This window comes from Pristiophorus japonicus, chromosome 5 (assembly GCF_044704955.1).
Source record: "Pristiophorus japonicus isolate sPriJap1 chromosome 5, sPriJap1.hap1, whole genome shotgun sequence".
Lineage (NCBI taxonomy): Eukaryota > Metazoa > Chordata > Chondrichthyes > Pristiophoridae > Pristiophorus > Pristiophorus japonicus.
In genome coordinates, this window is record NC_091981.1 from 207,011,159 (window position 1) to 207,036,952 (window position 25,794).

At 42.3% G+C, this 25,794-nt stretch overlaps 1 protein-coding gene across 12 annotated transcripts in view; it reads right to left on the reverse strand.

Annotated features, from left to right (window-relative positions):
• tbc1d5 (TBC1 domain family, member 5) overlaps positions 1-25,794 on the reverse strand; it is a 789,418-nt gene that overhangs the window by 88,501 nt on the left and 675,123 nt on the right. For 9 of the 12 annotated variants that reach the window (XM_070881258.1, XM_070881261.1, XM_070881256.1 and 6 more), the window contains 3 exons: positions 24,504-24,569; positions 14,913-14,996; positions 12,119-12,285 (listed from right to left, as the gene is read on the reverse strand). In XM_070881258.1, the coding sequence (XP_070737359.1) occupies positions 12,119-12,285; positions 14,913-14,996; positions 24,504-24,569 (317 nt within the window). The remainder of the gene's footprint in view (positions 1-12,118; positions 12,286-14,912; positions 14,997-24,503; positions 24,570-25,794) is intronic. The other 3 variants (XM_070881266.1, XM_070881267.1, XM_070881268.1) reach the window with 3 other exon arrangements.

Here is a 25,794-nt window from a genome sequence, read left to right on the forward strand (position 1 = left end):
ATATTTGTTAACATCTATTTGCACAGTTAATTCATCCACCTTATTGCGGATACTCCTTGCATTAAGACACAAAGCCTTCAGGCTTGTTTTTTTAACACTCTTTGTCCTTTTAGAATTTTGCTGTACAATGGCCCTTTTTGTTCTTTGCCTTGGGTTTCTCTGCCCTCCACTTTTCCTCATCTCCTTTCTGTCTTTTGCTTTTGCCTCCTTTTTGTTTCCCTCTGTCTCCCTGCATTGGTTCCCATCCCCCTGCCATATTAGTTTAACTCCTCCCCAACAGCACTAGCAAACACTCCCCCTAGGACATTGGTTCCGGTCCTGCCCAGGTGCAGACCGTCCGGTTTGTACTGGTCCCACCTCCCCCAGAACCGGTTCCAATGCCCCAGGAATTTGAATCCCTCCCTGCTGCACCACTGCTCAAGCCATGTATTCATCTGCGCTATCCTGCGATTCCTACTCTGACTAGCACGTTGTACTGGTAGCAATCCCGAGATTACTACTTTTGAGGTCCTACTTTTTAAATTTAGCTCCTAGCTCCTTAAATTCGTTTCATAGGACCTCATCCCTTTTTTTACCTATGTCGTTGGTACCAATGTGCACCACGACAACTGGCTGATCTCCCTCCCTTTTTAGAATGTCCTGCACCCGCTCCGAGATATCCTTGATACTTGCACCAGGGAGGCAACATACCATCCTGGAGTCTCGGTTGCGGCCGCAGAAACGCCTATCTATTCCCCTTACAATTGAATCCCCTATCACTATCGCTCTCCCACTCTTTTTCCTGCCCTCCTGTGCAACAGAGCCAGCCACGGTGTCATGAACTTGGCTGCTGCTGCCCTCCCCTGATGAGTCATCCCCCTCAACAGTACCCAAAGCAGTGTATCTGTTTTGCAGGGGGATGACCACAGGGGACTCCTGCACTACCTTCCTTGCACTGCTCTTCCTGTTGGTCTTCCATTCCCTATCTGGCTGTGGACCCTTTCCCTGCGGTACGACCAACTCGCTACACGTGATACTCACGTCATTCTCAGCATCGTGGATGCTCCAGAGTGAATCCACCCTCAGCTCCAACTCCGCAACGCGGACTGTCAGGAGCTGGAGGTGGATACACTTCCCGCACACGTAGTCGTCAGGGACACTGGAGTCGTCCCTGAGTTCCCACATGGTACAGGAGGAGCATTGACACATATCTTGAATGAGAAACTCAACAAAGAGTGTAACAGTGATTTACTTGAACTTCTTTCAATGTAATATACTGTATTCGCTGCTCACAATGCGGTCTCCCCTACATTGGGGAGACCAAACATAGACTGGGTGATTGCTTTGCTGAACACCTCCGTTCAGTCCACAAGCGTGACCCTGAGCTTCGAGTCACTTGCCATTTTAATTCCCTATCCAACTCCCTTCCCTGACCTCTCTGCCCTCGGCCTCATACACGGTTCCAATGAAGCTCAAAGAACAGCACCTCATCTTTCGATTAGGCACTTTCCAACCTTCCAGACTCAACATAGAGTTGAATAATTTCAGATCATAACCACCGCTCCTATTTTTTCGGACAGCAGGTGCGGGTAATGATTCTGATAATTTAATCACTCCTGTCTTCCACCCTATCATAGTTCTTCCCTTTTTCTTTGCTCCCCTCCTCCTGCACCTGTACTTGCTTAAAACCGGTTACATCTGTAACATTATCCGGTTCTGACAAAAGGTCACCAGCCTTAAACATTAACTCTGTTTCTCTCGCCACAGATGCTGCCTGGCCTGCTGAGTATTTCCAGCAACTTCTGTTTATATTTCCAATTTCCAGCATCTGCCTTTGCATTGAAGAAAATAACTACAGTCTAATAACAGAATATCAATACTGAGACTGCAACTTCTGAACGTTGAAGAAATCTACAAATTTACAAGCACTTATTTGAATTAACTTATCAAATACTAATAGGCATCAAGTAATAAGTTGCACAGTGAACTTTGAGTTAATTAAAAATAAACAGTAAAATGGGGAATAATTTTTTCCAGGTGCAAAACAACAAAAAGAATACCAATTACTGACAGGGAAAAAAGGAACTTTAGAGTTTCCTTGAGGATGACAGGCTATTCTTTTGGATGTGGAGGATGAATGCGAAAGAATGATAATATACATAAGGCAGATATACATAGTTAGTCAACTTTCTAATTTTCCCTCTCTAGTATTCCAGTAAATTTATACATATATAACAGATATTTCAATGATAAAGTATCTAGTTCTAGAACTAAGATGTGTGTACTTCTGGAGGTTAAACTAGAAATATTTGATAGTAAAATGTGAACATTCAAATTGCATAACAAATACATCATAAGAGTACAGAAATCAAGCTCAAGTTATTTATATCTAAACAGATATGGGGAGATAGTTGGGTACAATGATTGTTTTAGATTGCTCTCGTGAAGAGTTGGCACAGACACAATAGCCTCCTTCAGTGCTGTAAATTGCTGTCATTTTAGAAGAAAGCACTAAAGCATGGGTTATAACAGGAGGGACTAAAACTTAATACAGCCATGTGGACTAATTATGTTATTCACACACTAAATTATTTTTAAACAGATGGGAATTTATAGGATTGCTGTTGCGACTATTCACTTCAACATAATGAAAGGGCTATTCAATAGGTTAATCACAATGCTATTCACACCTCAGTCAGGTGTGAAAACGTTTAGATAAATTACCACGTTTAATTCCGTGGTACTTGATCCCTTAACAAAGAAATTAGATATTTAACAGTTCTATTATATTAAACAAAACTGTTTGACAAGCAAATGGTTCATGCTAACAAAGGGACAATAATAAATAATTTTCTTCATGGTAAAGAAAGGAAGGAAAATATATTGAAGGATAAATTTATATATTAATGCAAGAAATAACGGAGAAATATTCAAATTAGAGTGTAATCATTATAATAATCAATCAAAACACATCTAGAAAGACCTGCTTTTACTTACCACTATTTTGTACCAACATCAATCTGTGAAAATAGCTCATATTCTGATGTGAAAAAAATCAGTTATTTTTGTTCTTACATGAGTAAAAAGTTATCTTTTGTACTTTCATTTCCCTAACCATTGCTCTGTCACTAAAAAGATGCAAGGTAAAAGGGAGGGAAGTATTAATAAATTTATTGAAGTTCTTCAAGAAAATTATGTACCTTATTGATGGACCAAATTCTATGCATGTGATATATTTAGATTTCAGCAAGGCTTTTGATACCAGGTGGTAAATTTTCAACTGGTCGCCTGGGCATAAAACTGCAATGTGGCTCGGTCACCATTTATAGAAATCATTCAATTTTAAATTTCCACTGAAGTCAACAGAGGGCAGGCTGACGAGCAGCAAATGGTATTTAATGTGGACAATAAAGGGCAAACAAACAGTGGGAATATAAACTGAGTGGCTCTTTGCTACAATACACTGCAGGAGAGAGATCTGGGAGTATTGGCAGATAGCTCACTAAAATCTACAGAATTGGCACAGAGATTCCTCATTTGGCGTAACTGACAAATGATGACGAAATTTACACTGAATATCCCTGTTGACAAGTGAAGCTGACATTTTCTGAGAATCTCATTCGGTTTTAGTTAGGCAAGAGTATTAAGGGATACGGAACCAAGGCAGATAGATGGAGTTAAGATGCAAATCAGCCATGATCTAACTGAATGATGGAACAGCCTCGAAGGGTTGAATGGTCTACTCTTGTTCTTATGTTACTATGACCTGGAATGTAAAAACTGGTATAAAATTAGGGAAATCAGCATGAGAAAAGTGCTGAACTTACATGATATTCCTTCTTTAAGGCCCTCTTTATACATGAAAATTTAAATTTGTCGTCACCAAACCATCACATGCACATTAGGTACAGCTTGTTTAAGAAAATACAGTCATGGCGGTATTTTTAATACAAATCATTCTGATGCCACTAAGATGCATTTAAGCATACCGAAAATAAATTGTAGGTCTTAGTGAGGAGAATAAAATCACCAGAAAATATGACTTTGGTTCTGTTTAAAGCATAATTTCGAAGCCCATTCAGACTGCCAAAACTTTAGGGAATTCGTGTGAGCTGCACTTCTGCTACGTTAATGAGCAGCAGAGGGTTTTGGCGGAATCATTGCTAAAAATTGAGGAAATTACACACGAATTTCCTCAGTCATTTCTGCCAAAAATCGTTTTGACGCAGGTTTTCAGAAAATTCAGAAATGGCTGTGTGTGCAGCAGCAGTAAGGAAAGCTAATTGGACCTTGCCAAAAAGATACACCACAAACTCCAGGAGGTGATAATGAACCTCTACAAGATGATACCTGGAGTACTGTCGACAATTCTGGTTGCCTTCCTGCACCAAAGACCATAGGAGCACAGGAACAGAGTTGACTTTACTGCCCATATGGTTTGACCCCACATATCCACAGCACTGGATACAGTGCTGAAAATGGTAAATAGATTGATGCCTAACTCAAGGCATCTGAGCTACAAGGAGAAACTATAGAAATACAAAGAAGTTACGACATGGAAACAGGCTATTCGACCCAACCAGGCCATATTGGTGCCTACCCTTCATGCGAGTAAATTGTTGAAGAGGCAGAAATTGTTTACTCTGTGGGTCAAGGCTTGGGGAGACCATTAAGAGAATAGGTAAACCCTGGAAATAAGTTTGAAAATGTTCCAAATTCTAAAACTTGGGCTTGGCTCAAACTTAGAAAAGAGAAGGTGCATAGGGAATTTGGACTGAATTAGTTGAGTGTTGAACAGATTGTTCAAGAAGTCACCTAGTGCAGAAATTAGACAATTTTGGGGTGACAGTTGTGGGGACCAAAGATGGGCTGCAGAATATTTTCCTCTTCTGCTCGCTCTTATATTCTGAAGGGAAAAAGGGAGGGTTTTTTGTAATATTAATAGAATATATTACAGATCAGCCATAATCTTATTAAATGGCGGAGCAGGCTTGAGGGGTCAAATGGCCTACACCTGCCCCTATTTCTTATGTTCTTATATGTTGAGATATCGGATGGAATTTTATCGGCGCTGAGAGGAGGGGATCGGAGGCGCGTCAGCTGTGAAATTTGAAATGATTGACAGCGGGTTGGAACCTCGCTGGACAGGCTTATCAAGCCAATCACCATAAAATCATTTCTACAGAGCGGATGAAGCCGTCAGCGGGTTGGGACCCCTACTCTGGCTCCCTCCTCGGTACGCAGTCGTTTTTACTAAGGTATTTTTTCCTCAATCCTTAGTCTCCGGGAACATTCAGCTCCCACCTTTTAGGTCACAACTTTCCAAAGTCATAGTAAAGGAGGAGGTAATTGAGATACTTGATGGGATAAAAATTGATAAGGAGGAGGTAGTAGAAAGGCTGACTGTACTTAAAGTAGATAAGTCACCAGGACCGCATAGGATGCATCCTGGGCTGCTGAGGGAATTAAGGTGGAAACTGTGGAGGTACTGGTCATAATATTCCAATCCTCCTGAGATACAGGGATGGTGCCAGAGGTCTGGAGAATTGCAAATGTTACGTCCTTGTTCAAAAAAGGGTGCCAGGATAAACCCAGCAACTACAGGCTAGTCAGTTTAACCTCGGTAGTGAGGAAGCTTTTAGAAATGATAATCCCGGACAAAATTAACAGACAATTGGACAAGTGTGGATTAATTAAGGAAAGCCAGCATGGATTTGTGAAAGGCAAATCGTGTTTAACTAACTTGATTGAGTTTTTTGATGAGGTAACAGAAAGGGTTGATAAGGGTGATGCGGTGTAGTTTGATAAAGTGCCACATAATAGGCTTGCCAGCAAAGCTGAAGCCCATGGAATAAAAGGGACAGTGTCAGCATGGATACAAAATTAGCTAAGTGACAGAAAACATAGTGGGGAACCATTGTTTTTTGGACTGGAGGAAGGTATACAGTGGTGTTCCGCAGGGGTTGGTACTAGGACCACTGCTTTTCTTGATGTATATTAATGAGTTAGACTTGGGTGTACAGGGCACTATTTCAAAATTTGCCAATGACACAAAGCTTGGAAGCATAGTGAATAGTGAGGAGGATAGTGATAATCTTCAAGATGACATAGACAGGCCGGTGGAATGGGCGGATATGTGGCAGATGAAATTGAATGCAGAAAAGTGCAAAGAGATACATTTTGGTAGAAAGAACGAGGAGAGGCAATATAAACTAAAGGGTACAATTCTAAACGGGGTGCATGACAGAGAGCCCTGGTGGTATTTGTACAAAAAATTGTTGAAGGTGGCAGGGCAGGTTGAGAAAGCGGTTAAAAAAAGCATACGGAATCCTGGGTTTCATAAATAGAGGCTACGGGCCCAAGTTTCAGCCTCAGATGCTCCTGATTTTTTGGAGAAACTGGTGTAGAACGGAGTATCTTAGAAATTCAAATTCTCGGCATTTAGTTTGCTCCAGTTCTAGTCAGTTAGAACAGTTTCACTTTGGAACAGAATTTTTTTTTCAAAAGGGGGCGTGTCCGGCCACTTACGCCTGTTTTTAAAGTTTCAGCAGTGGAAACTTATTGAAAACTAACTTAGAATGGAGTAAGTGAAGATTTTTGTACGCTCGAAAAAACCTTGTCTACACTTTAGAAAATCAGGCATAGGTTACAAATCAGGCATAGGGAATGGGGGGAGGGGGTTTAAAGGGAAGTTTACAAATATTAAACACTTCAGTTTTACAAATAAAGAGCCATCATCAATAATAAATGTTAAAAACATCAATAAATCAACCAATAAACCAATCAAAAAAAATTAATAAGAAATAATTTTTTTTTTTAAATCAATGAATAAAACATTTTCTACTTACTGACTGCAGCACTGGGAGCCCTCCAACAGCATGCTGGGATGCCCCCCCAGTGCGTCTCTGTCAGTGTTTCTATCTCTCTGTCTGTCTGTCTCTCACTCTCCGTCTGTCAGTGTCTGTGTTTCTGACAGTGAGGTGTGGAGAGGAGGGGGATGAGGGGTGGTGGAGTGGGGGTGGGGGGGTGACAAGGGGGGGGGGTGACAAGGAGGGGGTGAGAAGGGAGGGAGGTGAGAAGGGAGGGAGGGGAGGGGGGTGAGAAGGGAGGGAGGGGAGGGGGGGTGAGAAGGGAGGGGGAGTGAGAAGGGCGGGAGGGGCGTGAGAAAGGAGGGGGGTTGAGAAAGGAGGGGGGGTGAGAAGGGAGGGAGGGGAGAGGGGGTGAGAAAGGAGGGAGGGGAGGGGGGAGGAGAGGTAGGAGGAGGGAGGGGAGGAGGGAGGAGAGGTAGGAGGAGGGAGGGGAGGGGGGGAGAGAAGGGAGGGAGGGGAAGGGGGGGGAAGAGAAGGGAGGGAGGGAGGGAGGGGAGGGGGGAAGAGAAGGGAGGGAGGGGAAGGGGGGAGAGAAGGGGGGAAGAGAGAGAGAGAGAGAGAGAGAGAAGGGAGAGAGAGAGAGAGAGAGAGAGAGAAAGAAAGGAGAGGGAGGCTGAACGGGCCATGCCCAAGACTTACCGGATTGACAGGTAGGTGGCGTCGGGTCCTGGGGTGTCGGGAGCGCGGATCGGTCGGTGGGGGGGGGGGGGGGCATGGGGGAGGAGGAGATCGGTCGGTGTGGGGGGGGAGGGAGGGGAGATCGGTCGGGGGGGGGGGGGGAAGCGGAGGTCGGGTCGGGGGGGGGGGTTGCGGAGGTCGGGTCGGAGCGAGGGGGTGGAGGGTGGGAGCGGGAGTCAAGTCGGGTCGAGTCCAGAGGAAGCAGGAGCTGGGCGTGGGAGGCAGCCTTATGCACGCAGCCCCAGTGAGGCCATTGGGCCAGGGCTAGGGTCTGCGTGCTTCGGGCCCCTCCCACACAGTTTTGGGCGCCTGGAGCTACTGCACATGCGCGTCCACTGTAGTGCGCATGTGCAGAGGTCCCGGCACTGTTTTCAGCGCAGGGACCTGGCTCCGCCCCCTGCAGCTTGCCAGAGGACTAGCAGGGATCCGGAGAATCTGGAAGTTTTTTTTAGGTGCACTTTGTGGTGCGAAAAACAGGCGTCCAGGTCGGGGCTGCGCCGTTCTAGGCGTGGCCCGAAACTTGGGCCCATAGAGTACAAAAGCAAGGATATTATGATGAACCTGTATAAAACACTGGTTCAGCCTCAACTGGAGTATTGTGTCCAATTCTGGGCACCGCACTTTAGGAAGGATGTGAAGGCCTTAGAGAGAGTGCAGAAAAGATTTAGAAGAATGGTTCCAGGGATGAGGGACTTTCATTACGTGGATTGTTCTCTTTAGAGCAGAGAAGGTTGAGAGGAGATTTGATAGAGGTATTCAAAATCATGAGGGGTCTAGACAGAGTAGATAGAGAGAAACTGTTCCCATTGGTGGAAGGGCCGAGAACCAGAGGACACAGATTTAACGTGACTGGCAGAAGAACCAAAAGCGACATGTGATAAAACTTTTTTACGCAGCGAGTGGATCTGGAATGCACTGCCTGAAAGGGTGGTGGAGGCAGATTCAATCATGGTTTTCAAAAGGGAATTGGATAAGTACCTGAAGGAAAACAATTTACAGGACTATGGGGAAAGGGCGGGGGAATGGGACTAGCTGAAGTGCTCATGCATGGGGCTGATGGGCCAAATGGCCTCCTTCTGTGCTGTAACCATTCATGATCAATATATTTTTTTTAAATCTTAAGCATCATCCTCATGTATTGAATCTGAGCCATATCAAATATTTAAATATGCTTTACCTGTAGCAGGCTTTTACAATAAGAAAATTCATATTGAAATGTGACTCTTTGCTACAAAGGTGATCTTTTTTATATTCCTCTGATCTATTCAGTACCATTTAGAGATACCTGTAGTTAAATGCAGGGAGAAAAAAAACATTTTGACAGTTCGCAAGTGCCGGTTTTCGGCGGATGCGCATTGTGCACCGAGAACCAGCACTTGCGGGGTCTCTATGGGATCGTACGCGCCCATTAAATTAATAGCTAAGTGATAAATAGTATACTTTTGAAATGTAGGGGCTGAAATTGCCCCCTGTCGGAAACACGGCGCACTTACCGTGTTTGAGCGCGGTGGATGTGGTGGCGAAATTTTGCTCTTTGGCTTTTTTTTCCCCGAGCAACCCGGAAGTCGGTCATAATGGGGCAGAAGTGCAGCAGAGAGCAGAAGTTCGCACACTAGAGGGGCGGAAGTTGGGGGTGGGCGGAGTGTCCGCTGCTGTCACTTATCAGCGTCGCACTGATGTCATCACGCTGGCGGGTCACCAAGTCGCTCCCCTTCATTTAAAGAGGAGGTCCACTGCGAAGTCTACGATTCTTTCAGTTAGGTCCACTGGGTCACCAGGGAGGGCTTCGGCCGGCACTTGCGAACTGTCAAAATGTATTTTTTTTCTCTCTAGCATTTAACTGATGACACACTTAGGATGGATCACCAGCAGTGGGTGCGTAAGTGGGGGCAGCGGGTCACCGCTAGGATACTGCAGGAGAGCAAGTTTCAAAATGACAGCCATTCCACTAAAAATTGGCGGCCATTCAACTCCGCCGATTTCCGGCGGTAACAGGCCTTAAGGGATTGGAGCAATTTCGGCCCCATAATGTTTTAAATGTTGGAGGATAAAAAAGTTAATTTACAAAATATATTTTTGATTAAAAACAAGTTTCTGTTAGTTGGTTATACTGGTCAAGCCAATCTGTTACCAATCGGGTTAAGCTGGAAATAAATATATTATCAAAAAGGTATACAACTTCACTTTACTAGAGTAATGCATTCTGCATTATATGACGTAAAATTTCTGTCCTGATTAAACAGCTATCATCTGACTTGCAATGAGCAACACCATGGGAGGTCCACTGGATTTATATGAAAAATGTTACATGTAGCATGCGTATTATCTATCATACTTCAGGTGTCACACTTCCTGTGCCATACTTTGCTATCACACCTGTATTATGCAAATTTCTGTGCCACATGTTCACCTGATTGCTGTTTAATAAATATGAAATTGTGCCAATCAGAATTATAACTTAAAGAAGTGATCTGCTAATAAAGGTAAAAACTGAATCAATTAAATCATTCAAAAAATTTAAAAAACCTTACCACTACTACAAAACAAAACCTAGTAATTTTGAGAAGTAATTATAATCTACTAAATAAACTGAAACAAATTAATCAAAGTGATGGGAGTTGCCAACTACTCATGTGCCTGCAATTCCCATGATGTTGCAGCTGAGCAGGTACAATCTCCCAGTATGTATCAATAGGATTCAGTGCCTTTGCTTAGGCTACATAGTTTTTCTAAGTTTGTTTCTACAAATGATTTTAAAAGAAGCTGGAATATGAATTTTAGAATATTTTTGAGGCAAGTTTTCACTTTAGAGGGAAAGAAAGACATGCAGAAAGAGAGAGGGCCATTGTTTACATAAAGATTTATTTATGCATCTGCAATAGGTAAAAGAAAAACAAATTATTTATTTATTTTTCAGGAACAATCCAAAAGCATTTGCTTCAGCATCTGGGTAGAAATCTTAGAAACTTCTTTCCAAAATTTCCATTGGAAATGCGCACCTGCATTTTCGCACTATAGAAATCTGACTTGTAATTTCTCTGATTCACCATGAGCATAGCCAAAGAAGAACTATGAGTACAAAATCAAAATACTGCGGATGCTGGAAATCTGAAATTAAAACAGAAAATGCTGGAAATACTCAGCATATCAGGCAGAATCTGTGGAGAGAGACAGAGTTGACGCTTCAGGTCGATGACATTTTGGGAAAAGTTGAGCTGATGCAGGGAGCTATAAGCAACATTTTAAAAATGGTACATCTATGCCCACTTTCTGGCACACTTCACAAATTTGGGGAAAAAGAAAATTGGCAGATGAAAGAGTGCTCAAAGAAAGGTTACTAACATATTAAAACCATTAAAAATCACATACTTCACATCATTAAAATCACCTATAGAATTGTAGTTCTTCCATTTCTTTCATGAATGCTTTTGGTTGGAGGTCTACTTGTGGTGAAGTGGAGGTACTCTTATATGGCATTGTGGCTTGTTTCAATGTCTTTTCTCTCTTGTACTATCTGGCATACATGAACCTCGACCCTATTCGACACACATACGATTCAACTAATATCTTTTTCCTTGTATTTTTTGAGTCCACATTTGAGCATGCCCCTGCTCAACTCCAGCAGTTAAAGTCATCCATTTTTTTTTACCCTTTCTCAACATCCTCTATGTCATCACATACGCAGCTTCATCTATTATACAACTTAATTTCCTCACTTCCCCTATGTTAACCACCAACAGTCTTGTGTGATGAGCCTCTAGGTACCAGACTGTGAGCAACAAGCACTATTTAGTTCTTCCCATCTTCTCTTTACGTATTTTTCAAATCTTCATGCCAGCACTTTTATTGATCTTTTTAACTCTGAAAGACCAGTTATGCTTTATACTGGAGCGCCTCAATCCTCCACTCCCAGCTGCAGACTGGTTAGTGTCTGCATGATCATCCACCGCTATCCCAGTTTTACTAAGAAAGTTAGTGAAATGTTGCCTCTTATTATTTTTACATCTAAGGAGTGCAAATTTGAACAATAAATATACAGAAGAAAGTTCCTTAATGAAAAAATAGGGACTGAAACCCTGTGGATCCAAATACCAACCCCATATTGGCTAACAAGGGATTTGAAAAAAACTAAGGATTCTATTTGTTAAATTTGAAAACCAGAATCCCAATTGCTGCTGGGGGGAAAGTTTTAATTCAAGTGAAAAAAAAACTGATGCAGGTCAGATTCAAAAGATATGGGTGGAAGGGCTTAATCTTGTATCTGTTGATATTACAGTTTCTGATCTCAGGTGTTCAATCAGGAATATTGTTGAGTGAAGGCCAAAATTATTAAAAAAAAACAAATGACATAGCACCCCAGGAAAATGACATATCCCATGCTGTATTGATAGAGGCCTGAGAGAAGGATATGTCACTATCTCCTAAACTGAGCAAACAAAGTTATTTTATATGTAAATTATATCAAGATGGGCATAAAAAGTAATAGGATTCTATGATCTTACCTTTCCTTTGGTATTTACTTAAAAAATGTGCAAAACATTCCATTCTGCAAACTCTACCTGTTAACACGAGTGATTATTGAAAGGACTCACCATGTCTTTTCGGCCGCCCATAGTTTTGCTGTGTGATCGTGAACGAGAGATTGTACTAAAGAATGAATCCTTTTTTGTAGTAGAATAGGGAGGAGATGCTGTGTTATCTTTTGCAGTTGGCAAACTCTCAGTACTTGGTGAGGAACTAACATGAGTGGCATCATGACCTAAAACAAACAGTTCAAAAGAGCACAAAGATTACCAAAATGGTTTTATGATGTCTGCTTCAAAGGCCTTTTTGTTCTGTTCTATACTAGAGTGGTATAGTATAGTGGCATTTTGTGACTATATTAACAAGCTGTTTAAGATGATAGGAAAACATGATTAATGAACATACAAAGTGCTAAATTTTCTAAATATGTTTGAATGATTCATAACAGTGAATGATATTCTAAGATATAAACTTACCAGCAATGCATTTCATAAATTAAGTGCTCCAAGCTTACTTCAATTCCATAACAGTTCAGATGATAGGATAAGAATGAAGGGCTTCTTGGGGGGAAATATTAGCATTATTGAAGGTATATCCTATATTGAGGATACAGGATACTACTAGCAGTTGTCACCACCACTTTTATCATAATTAAAATGCAGCAGTGGCATTTGGTGGGAGTACATCAAGGTGGAATTTGCATCAAAGTAGAACATGTTTCACTTTGAGATCTGGATTCACATATATTTTACATGTCCTTCAGTACTAGTTAATGTCTGGTTTGTTATATCTGCCATGAATAAATGCCCATGTGCCATTATATAACTAGTTCATTGGAAAAGTATATTAAATGATACCAGATTTCATATAAGTTATAAATGTTCTCTTCCCACAATTTTTCTCCAGGTTGAATTGCTTCTTGCATTCAAAATCAGATGTGACTTTATATGTCAGGAGCTATTCAATCGGAAAAAAACAAATTCTTAACTGGAATGAGTAAAATATTATGGATGCATCATTCATTGTGTAGCTTACTCTCAAAATCTACATTTCCTATACAACAGTAACTACAGATCAAAAAAGTACTTAATTGGCTATAAAGCACTTTCTTGAGGTTGTGAAATGTGCGATATAAATGAAAGTCTTAAAAAATTTCAAAGATGAACTCAGTCATTAAAAATAGTAAACAATATGAACATTTATCAACATTAATTTGTGAATGAAATTTACAAAAATGTAACTGAAACAGACTACATATATAGTGACTCAAGAATGCCTGAGAACTAATTGCCTTTTGCTCAAAATGAGCATAACAAATCAATATCAAAGTGTTGCATGATTAGTCCCTCCAAAATTTCCAATGCTACTGCCAAACATAACTCGTGTTCCAAATTCCTAGACTAAACAGCTGGGATGGTTCACTTAAATGCGAAGAGTGGGATGTCCTTAACTGCTGGAGCACGAGAAGTTCTTTGTAATATTTCTAATACTTATGGTCTGTCAATGTGTAGATATTTTCTCTGAATTTTTACAGATGATCAAGCAGAATTTGGGAAATATACATATTTAATACTTCTTAAATTATATAATAAATTTGAAAAATAAACTTATTTGATGTTAAATTCTTCAGCATTCAAAATATTGTACAGCTATAGGGAGAATGATGATGATCTATAATGCAGTAATGAAATGAAAAACAAACACTACAAACAAAGCAGCAGTTCATTTAAAATAAGACACTTGGGAGGAAAAAAACTCCTGGCCTCTTTCTTATTCTTTGAATGTAGATTATCTATCACATATAACAAGAACATATATTTAGAAAACGTTTTTCACATAACAAAACATGCAAGTGAAGCACTTGTCATAGGCAGTAAACTGGAGAATATTATGGTAGGTGACCAAAAGCACTGTCGGAGAGGTATGATTTGAAAACAATTTTTCTGGATAGGTTCCCCTTCCATGTGTTTTTTTTTAAAGAGAATTGGGGTGGGGGAATAAGAAGTCACTGAGATAATGGGGTACATTTTCGTCTTCACTGTCTGGGCGGTACTCTGATGGAGTGGATCAGGCGGGTTCTACAAAGGACAGCTGTCCAATTCACCAGATGGTGAAGACAAAAATCTACGCCAGCTTTACTCTAAGGAGTTTACTTTAAGGACATAAGTATTATGTGATATACCTGCTGCATAAAAACCCTGCCCTAATTCTGTTTGTTTCAATAAAGGCACTTTGCAGTTCAGACTTTGGTGAAATAACAGTAGGATAATTTATCAAAATCAAGTACCTAAATACTCCAAATCAGAGATAGAAATATTGTAAGGAGAGTTGAAGGAAAGAATGAGGAAAACCAAGCTGAAAGTAAATAATTATATTTTCTTCCTCAATCATTCATCTTTCACATACTTTAGAGATATGCAACAACAGTGTAAAAAATAGAGACAAGTTAACTGTGATTTTATTTTAAAGCATACGTTAGGATGTGATGCCCAACCTTTTGATAATTCACTACACCAGCAGAAAGTCTGGTGGATTTTCCAACCACAAAAATCGGGCAGAATAATACTGTTACAAAATGAACTTTAATAACCCTCGATTTTCCAACAATTTGTACCAAAAACGACATTGCTGATCAGCATTAATGGTTGTAAAATTATTGTACTAACAAAACAACTGAATCTTTTCCTCCTGACATTATTTGTATTTAGATTGGATGATCTTTTGAATGCCGAAGAGTTTCACTTGATCGTTAGCTCCACGCAAGGTTGGTTGGTACTAAGAGGTGCTATGCTGGATTTAACTATAATTTTAGGACACTGGATCTTGCTTGTGAGGAACAGTTGTAGATTGAATGACTTCTACCTCTAACAGATCCAAGAGTTGAATCCTCATGAATGGAGTCAATAATGTTCCTCTTTCCTGAAGATTCCAAATAATCTTTGGGACCTGAGGTTGAAGGAAATATATAAAGGATCATTCCTTTCAAAATGAGCACAAGGTCATAAAATATTTACAAGGTTGCATGTAGCAGTGTTATTAGCAGAGAGGGTTGGAAGGATACCATCCTCTACACAAGGGGTTCTAAACCGGGGGGCTGCAAGAACATTTCAGGGGGTCCGCCAATTGGATTGACCCTTCAATAAACATCAGTAGTCTCCCCTGTATATTCAGACGAATGCAATAGTCTCAGCTATACAAAGACTGCGTTCAGGTTCTCACTTTTGGACACCATTTGAACGCTCAGTCCCTTTGCATGTCACTTAATTTTACAGCAGTATTTATTTTGTTAAGTTTTTTTTTGATCCAGCCCTACTCGCTTCCACGTTAATAAACCACTCGCCGCTTTTAACTACTAAATAAAATAATGGGAGAGATAACTTCTCTTCCGGGGGATTAAAGTCCGAGTTGGGTGTGGGGAATCCGCTAATTAATCTGGTGTTGCGTGGGCTGAAGTAGCGTGAGCCTTCCTTTCAACCCTTTTTTTCCCCCTTGTGCGGAGACGCCCTGTGTCAGCTGGAAGCTGCTCGCACGTTTGAAAAGAGTACCGTCAATGGAGAGTGCACACATATGCTACATAGCCTTGGAGAGGTGGGGGCCAGGGGGAAAGAAAAGAAAGAGACTTTCCAGTCTCTAGGTCTGTGGCAAGGTCGCAATAATCAGGATCCAGTGTGATTCTCTCCTTCAATGTCTTCAGTACAAGTTAATAAAATAGCTGAAGGCGTGATCATGAGTCTCGTAACTTAAGACTTGGAGTTTTATATTCATGGCCACGTGATTCTCTGACGGACAGATAGGCCCAGTCTGGGCGTTTGTGTCCTTTGAGATACCACCGGCTATTTGTGAAAAGGTTGTGGAGGAGGAAAGAGGGGGACTGCCTTTGTTACTAAAGGATTTATGGCGATGAGGTCGGGTGGTAATGTCGCTTGGGGCCCTATTTATTTCTCTCATGTGCAATTAGCCTCCCCATTTCTGATGGTGTTAATTCAATTACTGGCTTTAACCACCATGTTGGGGTTTGGTATCGGAATAAGAGGGCAGTTCTGTTTCCGAAATGGAGGACATGGAAGAATTTTAGTCCAGTCCAACAGAATGTACACAAAACAAGCCTGCAGTGAGCACTGTGCTAGTTGATCTTGGTTCATTTTCTGTTGAAAAACAAATGGGCACATATTGGGAGATTTAAACATCAGCGTCTCCCTGACAACGGAGGCAGCTTGGGCCTGGAGCTATTACAGGTTCTATCAAGAGGACAAAATGAGAAATAAAAAGTAATAACATTATGACATCACAAGGATGGAGGACAGTGATTAGTTCTTCCACATTAATTGAATCACTGGACAGGGAATGAATCTTAAAGAAAGCTAATAACTGATTTAATTTGATTCGATTGCTGATTTTCTAATTTTAACTTAATTTATAATTATGGTATATATTATTTAATTTTGTTTAATTATAATTAATCTTTATTATATTGATTTTACTATTGTGTGCTACTAATTGTATTATTTACAATATAATTTAAATTTTTTTTTAGTTTTTTCGCCTGTGTCCATCTGCGTGTGCATTTTGGGCTGCCGCTTCGGACCCGAGCTTTTAACTTCTTTTTACACTTCCTTCTCATGCTTTTTCTCTCTTTCCCTCAATGGTTAATATGTTGTAAAATTGTTGTGAAATGCCTTGGAACGTTTTACTACGTTAAAGGCACTATATAAACAAAAAATATTATAATAATGTAATGACCTTGGGCAACAAATGGGCACATAATGTAAATTTAGGATAAAAACAGAAAATGGTAGAAAGTCAGACAGCATCTGTGGAGAGAGAAACAGAATTAATGGGCCCAAGTTTCCACAAGAAAAAAAACGGGCGCCCCTCCGAGCTGGGCGCCCGTTTTTCGCGCCTAAAAAAATCCTCGGTAGTCTCCACCGACTTACAGGTCCTGTGACACTCGGCGCAGCCGGCACGAGCTGTGGGGGGGGCGGAGCCAGGTCCCTGCGCTGAAAACAGTGCCGGGACCTCTGCACATGCTGTGTGTACGCCTTCGTAGGCCCTGTAAAATCTTGGCCAATGTATAACAGTGATGGCTGTTGCTCATGTCTGGCTCTTTGACCTTTCAACATGATGGTTAGTAGTTTAGGTCTCTGATTGAGTGGCTACAGCAGTCACTTGCACTACTCAGTGAGTGAGAAGTTTTGTTTTTTGTACATGTAGACTTTTCAAGAGAATGGGATTGCTTCTTAGTGGAGAGCAGTTATGACTCTCAGGTGCGCCTGTTTGGGGGTGGTAACACTCAAGAGGCACAAGAATTTGCGGCAGATGCAGAAGTCTCGCCTCTCGCGCGATATTGGGGTTACCGCCCCCGAAAGGAAGTGAGGTGCTAAATCAAGCGCTCCACTTCCTTTCTGGGGCGGTAGTGGAGCGGACACATGGCTCAGCAACACTCCGCACTGGGCTGCGTAGGAGGGGCTCTTCGCTGAATTAAAGGAAGTAATGCATACTTTGCATTATTAAAAGGGTCCTACCAGGACCACCAGGGATGCCACACGATCAGCCTGGCACTCAAGCAGGGCTGACCGATTGCGCACGGACCCTGCGTCCAAAGCGGCAATGGGACGCTCAAGAAAACCAAACTTTTTTTTTACGACCAGCCAGCCACCTCCCATTTAACTTTCGCCCCGCTAGCAGCCAGCCACCCGGTACGCGCTCCTGAAGTTGTCTCTATCATCGCCGGGTGCAGCTTCAGGAGGCTATACCCAATTTAGGGTTCAGGGTGCTGTGCGTGCCGATGACGTCTGGGTGCAGGAGATCGGGGTGCAATGCCGCAGCTAAACTCCCGCCGAATTTAGCGGGAGTTGTTAGCGGCGCCGCATCCGATCGCAAAGTTGTTTGCGCCCCGTTAGCGCCACTGGGAGGCGCAAATAACCCCAATTTCTCATCAGTGGTGGCAACATTTAAAAACATGACTGCAGCAGCACCAAGGGAGCAGCAGCAAGCTATGAAATAAGGTCAAATTAAATTTAACTCCAAAAGAAAGACTTGTTGATAAAGGATTGTGAAATTTTAGACTAAATATTGTGAAAACTATGGGATAACTAATGCTATTGGATTATTTTTGTGGGGAGTAGTGCAAAATGAAATTTCTGTAGATTATACATTTTAACGAAAAGTATTAAGAATTAAACTACATTTTCAAGGTGTAAACTGCTACACTCCTGTCCCTGTGTTATATAAAAGTATGTTCTCCACGGTAAAGAGGTGAGGCGAGATGATAAGTGGGCTGTAGATTGTGCCACATGAGCAATTCAGTTGTTGGTGTTGAGCTGAAGTCTTTCCTTTATGGAAGTATGGGAAGTGGATGTATCATATAAATAGTTTAATAATGTTGACTTTGAGCTGCATTTTGGAGGGCTGTTCCTGTGAGTACAGTACTACCAAACATCAAGATTGTTGATCTTCATCTGATTTCTGTGTTCAGTTCTGCCATATTTGTAAATTGATTTTTTCATCTATTCTTCAACAAGTAAAATTACAATATGGATCTGTTCTGATGCTTAAACTTCAGTATTAAATTCACAACTAAGTAGAAAACTGACTCCAAAGAAATACTAAAAAATAACAGATTCAAGTGCCTAACTATGGGCTCAATTTTGCCCAAAGCTGTTTTTTGGTGTATGGCCAGAGTTGCGCCCATTTTCCGAGGTCAGAACTACTCCAAAAACTTCCCGGCTCTATTTTTCAAAATTGGTGCTGCGCAGCCTGTCCTGTAGCCTCGGGGGGTGGGGGGGGGCAGCGGCGGTGGAGCCTACTGTCTGCGCCAAAAAATACGTGCAGCCCCTTCAGTGCAATCAGCCATTTTTAAAGAGCCAGTTGTGTGTGGGAACTTTAATTCTCATTGGAAAAATCAGAGCTGCAATACAAGATGCAACGTGGTGCAAGGACCAAGAATTTCTTACAGGATGAAGTGGAGGCACTAGTTACTGTGATTGAGGGCAGATGGAGCTGGACAGCAGCAGAGGTCACATAAAAGTTCCACCCAAAGAAATGAAGAAACGCTGGAACCAACTTGCAGAAGATTACTGTGCAATGGTGACCACCCCGAGGTCTGGAAGCCAGTGCAAAAAGATGAAGCAGGACCTTGGTCAAGTAGTTAGTGTAATATTTTCATTTTTCAAAGGAATTGCAATTGTAAATATGACCAATTGTATATGTCCCACTCAGCAGAAAGACACCCTCTCTAAGAAGTTATATTTTCATCTTTGCAGAGGCAAGTGGCACATAACAAATGAGAAAGAACTCGAACAAGAGGCACGGCAAATCTGTAGCTACTGACACCCTTGGAAGAGAGGGTCGCTGCTTTGATGGGTCCTGCCTGGAGAAAAGCAACCACTACTGCACAAGCTGGGCCCACACTTGAGGGAGAGGGTAAATCCTGCAAATTCCAGTCTGGCTTTTCTAAATGTGAAGTACTGCGCGGGCTAGCCATGCTTTGGTTCATGAGGATGTCTCCCTCAGCTACGCTTCAGTTGATGCAATGTGCTATCATTCATCATGGTCCTTCAAATCAGCCTGCTGCCTGTGCTGTGTGAGCCTACTCATGCTACCGTGCCCCCTCCTCTTCTGCTAACCATTTGTCTGTTCCGTTATATTTTGCGGAACTTGAGGCCAACCCTGACGATGCAGAAGAAGATTCAGACGAGGGCGAGCCTGAAGAGAACAACTTACAATCCCACGTTCCAGACCAAGAGCATGGGGGTGAGGATGAGGGGATGGATGAAGTCCCCACTGTTGTACTCACTTTGGAGGAGGTGCAGGTGCCGCTCATTGAGGTGCTAGCCCCTTCCCCGAGTAGTGGTTTGATGTTGGTGGGACATTCCATGGTTTCCCACCGTCGAGGCTGGGGATTCCAGTGGGGTGCAGCGAGGCACACCCAGGGCCCCACTGTCCGAGGCTGCAGGTCCCAGTGGGGTGCAGCGAGGCACACCCAGGGCTCCATCGTCCGAGGCTGCAGGTCCCAGTGGGACGCAGCAAGGGACACCCAGGGCCCCACCGTCCGAGGCTGCAGGTCCCAGTGGGATGCAGCAAGGGACACTCAGGGCCCCACCGTCCGAGGCTGCAGGTCCCACTGGGATGCTGCGAGCCACACCCAGAGTGAGGAGGGGAAAAGAGAGCTCGACCGCGCTCTCCTGGTGCAGGATCTAATAGATGTGGTTCAGATGATGGCAATGAGTGCAGAGAGCACTGACCTTACGCGATCACATCCTGGACACCATCAGTGGGGGAGGGTGATGAGGTATCGGGACTGTCGGGAGAAGTAACAACACTCTCACGAGAAATGGGAACGCTGTCCGTGAACATGAGAGAGGGAATATCTCAGTCAGCTGAAACTATGTCGGTGCACATGAGGGAGAGAATGTCGCAGGTAGCTGACACACTGTTGCTCAACATGAGGGAGGGCATGTCACAGGTAGCTGAGACACTGGCGGCAAAAATGAGGGAGGGAATATTGGAGGTAGTTGAGACACTGTCAGGGCACATGAGGGAGGGAATTTTGGAGTTAGCTATTGCGATAAGGGAATACGCCCAGACCCCGCGCCCATTGACAGAGTCAACTGCCACTCCCACTCCCATCCCCTGACCAGCCTCTGAAGAGGCCCAAGCCGGGCCTTCCACATTAACAGCTGCGCCCCCCACCCCCCACCCCATCAAGAAGTGCACATACCAGAGATGTTCGAAAGAATAAGCTTGGTACCAACCAAAGAAACACTGCACCACCGCCTGCGGGCAGGGGTAAAGGAGTCACCAAAACCAAGCACAGCGCGTGGTCTTATAAGGTGGAGGAGAGATGGGTGCAGCCATTCTTTGCTGCTGTTATTATTATTGTTGTTACTGTTGTATCTGTTCTCAAATTAAAAGTTTTTTGTAAGTTATGTAAATTTACAAGTTTAAAAGTTAGTAAGTGATCTTACATTTTTTTTAAATGATGTTAGAGTTTGGAAGTGATCTTAAATGAAAACTTTAAAGTTTGAAACAAGAATGTGTTTATTAATGTTAAGTTAAGTACAAACAAATATTTGCTAAATTTTTTGATAAAATATATTTTAAATAATAACTGAATCATTTACATTATTTGTACCATTATTAACACAACTTTTGAAGTAAACAAAAATCATTTCCATCATTTGTTGCATTAACACAGCACAACATTATGGAACAGGTCCAAACAGTAAACATGGCCCATGTGGAATAGTTGCTGCTGAGCCTTCAGGCAGCAAAGCGTTCAAGGATGAACTGCTAGTGCAAGGCTCGAGCAATCATTAAAGGGGCATGACGGCCCGCCCTCCTCCGGGTTCAGGTAGTTGCATGGCTTCCTCGTCCTCCTCGTCTGCATCTTCCTCATTATCATCAGCCACTCTCACCTCAGGTGGGTCTTCTACTACCAGCTGCTGCTGCCTCACGATGGTTAAGTTATGCAGCATGCAGCATTCAACAGTGAACTGACTGACAATCTCAGGGGAGTATAGCAAGTAGCCTCCAGAACAGTCCAGGCATCGGAAACACTGTTTCAAGATGTCAATGGTCCTCTCTGTTATGTTGCATGTTACAACGTATGATATGTTGTATTCACGGTCAGCTTCCATCCGGTTTATGCATAGGGGCGTAGGGGCGTCATGAGCCAGGTGGCGAGGCCATACCCTTTGTCTCGCAGTAGCCAGCTCTGCCCTTCTGGCTGCTGCTGAAACATGGCTGATATAATGCTCTCGCGTCGGATGAATGCATCATGGGTGCTCCCAGGGTATCTTGCATCAACTGATATGATGCGATTCATGTTGTCACACACGAGCTGCACATTAATGGAGTGGAAGCCTTTTCTGTTCCTGTACATCTCGGAATCCTCCAAAGGTGCTTGCAAGACGATGTGGGTACAATCAATGCAGCCCTGTTATGCATTGCCTGGGCGGTCATGGGGAACTTTATGTCGTCATTCCTCTGGGCATATAGTGCAGCAGTCACCTGCCGAATGCAGACATGTGTTGCATGTTGAGAAATGGCACATCCCAGGTGTAACTTGGAATGATCCAGATGCATAGAATGAAAGTGCAGCTGTAACCTTCACTTCAACTGATGAAGCAATCCTCCTGATACTTCTAGGTTGCAGGTCTGCTTTTACTAACTCACAGATCTCAGTTACAACTTCTTTGTGGAAACGCAGCCTTCTGACACAGTCTGCATCACTCAGGTGCAGGTACGAACGCCTGTCTCGATATACCGGTGGGTAAGGCCTCCTGCCAATCACTTAACGGCAGGCAGGCAAGACAAGGTTCTTCATTCTCTCTCCCCACAGGTCTGTATGGACCACAGGAATGTCTGACCAGGCGCAATGATCGGGAACCCCCCCAATCCCCCGGGTTACATTTGATGCATAGTGCAGCCTTCCGATCGCCTTCCACAGCCCCCCCACCCCCCACCCATCCGGACTTGATTTGATGAGTAAGTGCAGGCTTCTGATGCCTTCCGATCGCCTTCCACAGCCCCCCATACCCCCTCGGGCTTCTTTTGCAACCGAGCCCGTGTCCGGGCATGGGACCGATTCTGCTGGCTGCGCTCTGACCCTCCAGTCCTGTTTGCAGACGTTCGGTGGTGGCGTGCCAGTTGAAAAAAGAATGAAAATTTATAGAATTCCATCAAACTTCCATTTACTGTGTTATAAGGTTAAAAAAAAATATTTATTAGGCATATTTAAGTCTTCTTGACTCCCTCCAAAACTTCGCTGAAAAACAATGGCGTCTTTCTGCGCTGATATTTCAATGCGCGCTGGTTTTTCTTCACTCACCAGAAGCTTTTTCGGGAGTGGTCACATACTAGGAGAATTTGGGGGGGGGGGGGGGGAAACTTGCATAAATGACAAAAACTGGCGCAGACATCAGGTTACGCCCCCTATGACGCAAAAAAACCCCTAAAAAAATCGTTACTGAGTTACGCTGGTGCACATTCCTTGGGGAAACTTACATTTTTTAAACTTACACCAAAAAAAGCGATGCGCGCAAAAAAGACGGTGCAAATCATTGGGGAAAATTGAGCCCTGTATTTATGTGTTTCTGTCATAGTTAAAAAATCACACTGAATACATTAGTATTGTCATTAGTCGTGGTGTTTTGTTATTTATCAGAGCCTTCTAAAAAAAAAAAGAGCATTTGTCTGCTTCCTCACATATACTAATGTGGCTGCTCTTCAAAATATAAAATTAGGTTTGACATGAGCCAAGTGTGTATGTGTATGCAAAAGGCCTGGGAGAGGAGCTCAGGAATTACTAAGGATAGGTCAAGGAATGTAAGCTGGATAAAAGGCAGCAAGTGTGGCCTGTGCTGGTAAGGGGCGTGGTAGGATAGTGGGGAATGGTTCCAGGTAGATGAGATTTAGCAGTCATATGGTTCTCTAAAGGTAATCAGATGGACAGTAGTTTTTTTTATATGTAGACAAGCAGTTCAAATGAGGTTAAGAGATTTGACCTAGTCATGCAAATAACTACAAGAGATTGAAACATTCAGTCTTCCAAAGAAAACCCAAACTGGTAATCATATTTATACAAGTTTCACAGTTTACCGAAAACATTTTTCTGCCAAGATAGTTATTGTTATCATTTCTGTCATCAGTGCCATTAACTCCCTGTCTAAGTCAGTCTTTCAAATCTATCTTGCATGTAGATTTGAATTCTTCGTATGTTGCGCATGTTCCTCTTCATGTAACTTCCATTTCTGAAATTTTCAGTCACGTATGGTACTTTTATTTTGTGGGTCCACTGTTGGGATGTTTCTGTGCAAAATTCTTGATTGCGCCAATTTTAACAAGGAAATTATTTCCTCCATGCAAATGGTACACTTGGAGCCATTTCTAAGATGTTCGTTTGGAATAATAAAATGTGACACAAATAGATTTTAACCAACGTTGATTTGAAGGCGGAAATAAAACATGATTTAAGGGTGACTTTTGAGCATATTTGTGTTAATGCTGCAATAATTATATGCTCATATTTACACGCAGGTGAAACTGATGTTAAAACATCCAAATAACCATCGGTTCCCTACTTTGTCGCAAATTGAAATAATTCTTCCACTTTCTTGCACATCTATTCAAGTAGATATAGTGCTGCAGTTATACTCCTTTAAGCAAGACATTCTTGTACATTGGCTTGTAAAACCAAAACAGAAAAGCTATATCCTTGGGATTTGTCAGTTAAGCATGCAAACAAGCACAGGAAGGCACGCTCATGAAATTCATTAATTAGTTGAACAAGACTGCCCCACAGTGGCGAGAGCCTGACAATGGATTGTAGTAACTAGAAATGAATGTGATGTCAACAGTACACGGAAACAAGCCACAAAATGCTTCAATGATCACAAGCAAATGCCTCTACAACAGCCAACTAAAAAAGCGAGTTACTACAGTGATTGTTACCTGGGGGCTCAGTAATAGTCTCGACAGGGATACAAGCCTTAGCATCATCTCCTGTAACTATCTGTCCTAGTAAATAAGAAAAGTTATTTGCATAAGCAGGACTAATTGTTTTACGTTACTTTTAATTCGGTTTCTTTAAAAAAAATTGTATTTGTTTCTTGCACAAAATTGATAAGAAACAATTCTGAAACTGCTTTTATAACAATGCAGTAGAATACAATGATCAAAAAGGCATGGGAAACTAATAAATTATATTGAATTAATAAATAAATCTAAGTAATATATCAACCACCTATGAAGAAAACATGAAACATTTTAGTTAGGCAAGTTGTTTGTTTTTATTCAGTTTTCGCCCACGATGAGCTTCGATAGTGAGTGTCACCAGGCTCTCTCTCCATGGGGCATCACAGCTGAACCCAATCCAGTCTTCAAACTAGCAACACACAAACATACTTTCCAGCAGGGATTATTGGATAATGATCAGACACAAAAGCCTGACTGATTCTTCTCCCTAACCTACAGGCAGTGAAGCCAAGGATCAAACACAACCGTTCCATACTGCATAGCCCTTATCACATTGGGGTGTATGTTTATCTGCACGAACATTTTTGTGTTCTTCTGCGCATATGCTCCCTGGACTCCACCCCGCTTTTGCGCATACGCACATTTTACTGTGCTGTGCATGCGCAGACTCCTTAAAGTCAAAACCGGAAGAGGGGCCTGCTGACCACATTGTATCCTGAGGAGCCCAGAGTTGTTGTGCTGCTGTCTGCCAACCATATTGCTTTGCTTGCTTGGTTCTTGCTTAACTACTATCTAAACCTACTTGATTTTCTGGTATATTTGACTCGTTCTAGAAGAACAATTTGCATGGATGCTTAAAAAATTGCAAATTAATTGAAACTGATAAAGCAAGATTGACTTTACAAAAAAAAATGTTCTTCTCAAGGCATTGACTCCAAATGGTCATTATTCATTTATGAACCTAGATATCGAGTATTAGTTGGTTATTTTACTGCAGTGAGCATCATAGTCGATTCTAATTCTGTCTTTATATATATTCACCTCAAACAGGAACTGTTGAATAGCATTCTGGGCCGGAATTTTCTTGGCGCTCAGAGGGCGGGTTCAGAGGCAGGTCCGCTATCAAAATATAAAAGATCGACAGCGGGTCGGGATCCCGCTGTGAACCTGCCTCCATGTCAGTTTCCCAAGTGCCGGGTCTGTCTGCACTTTACAGACCCAACACTAAGGGAACCAATTGATATAGTTAAGAGCTGGTTAAAAGGTA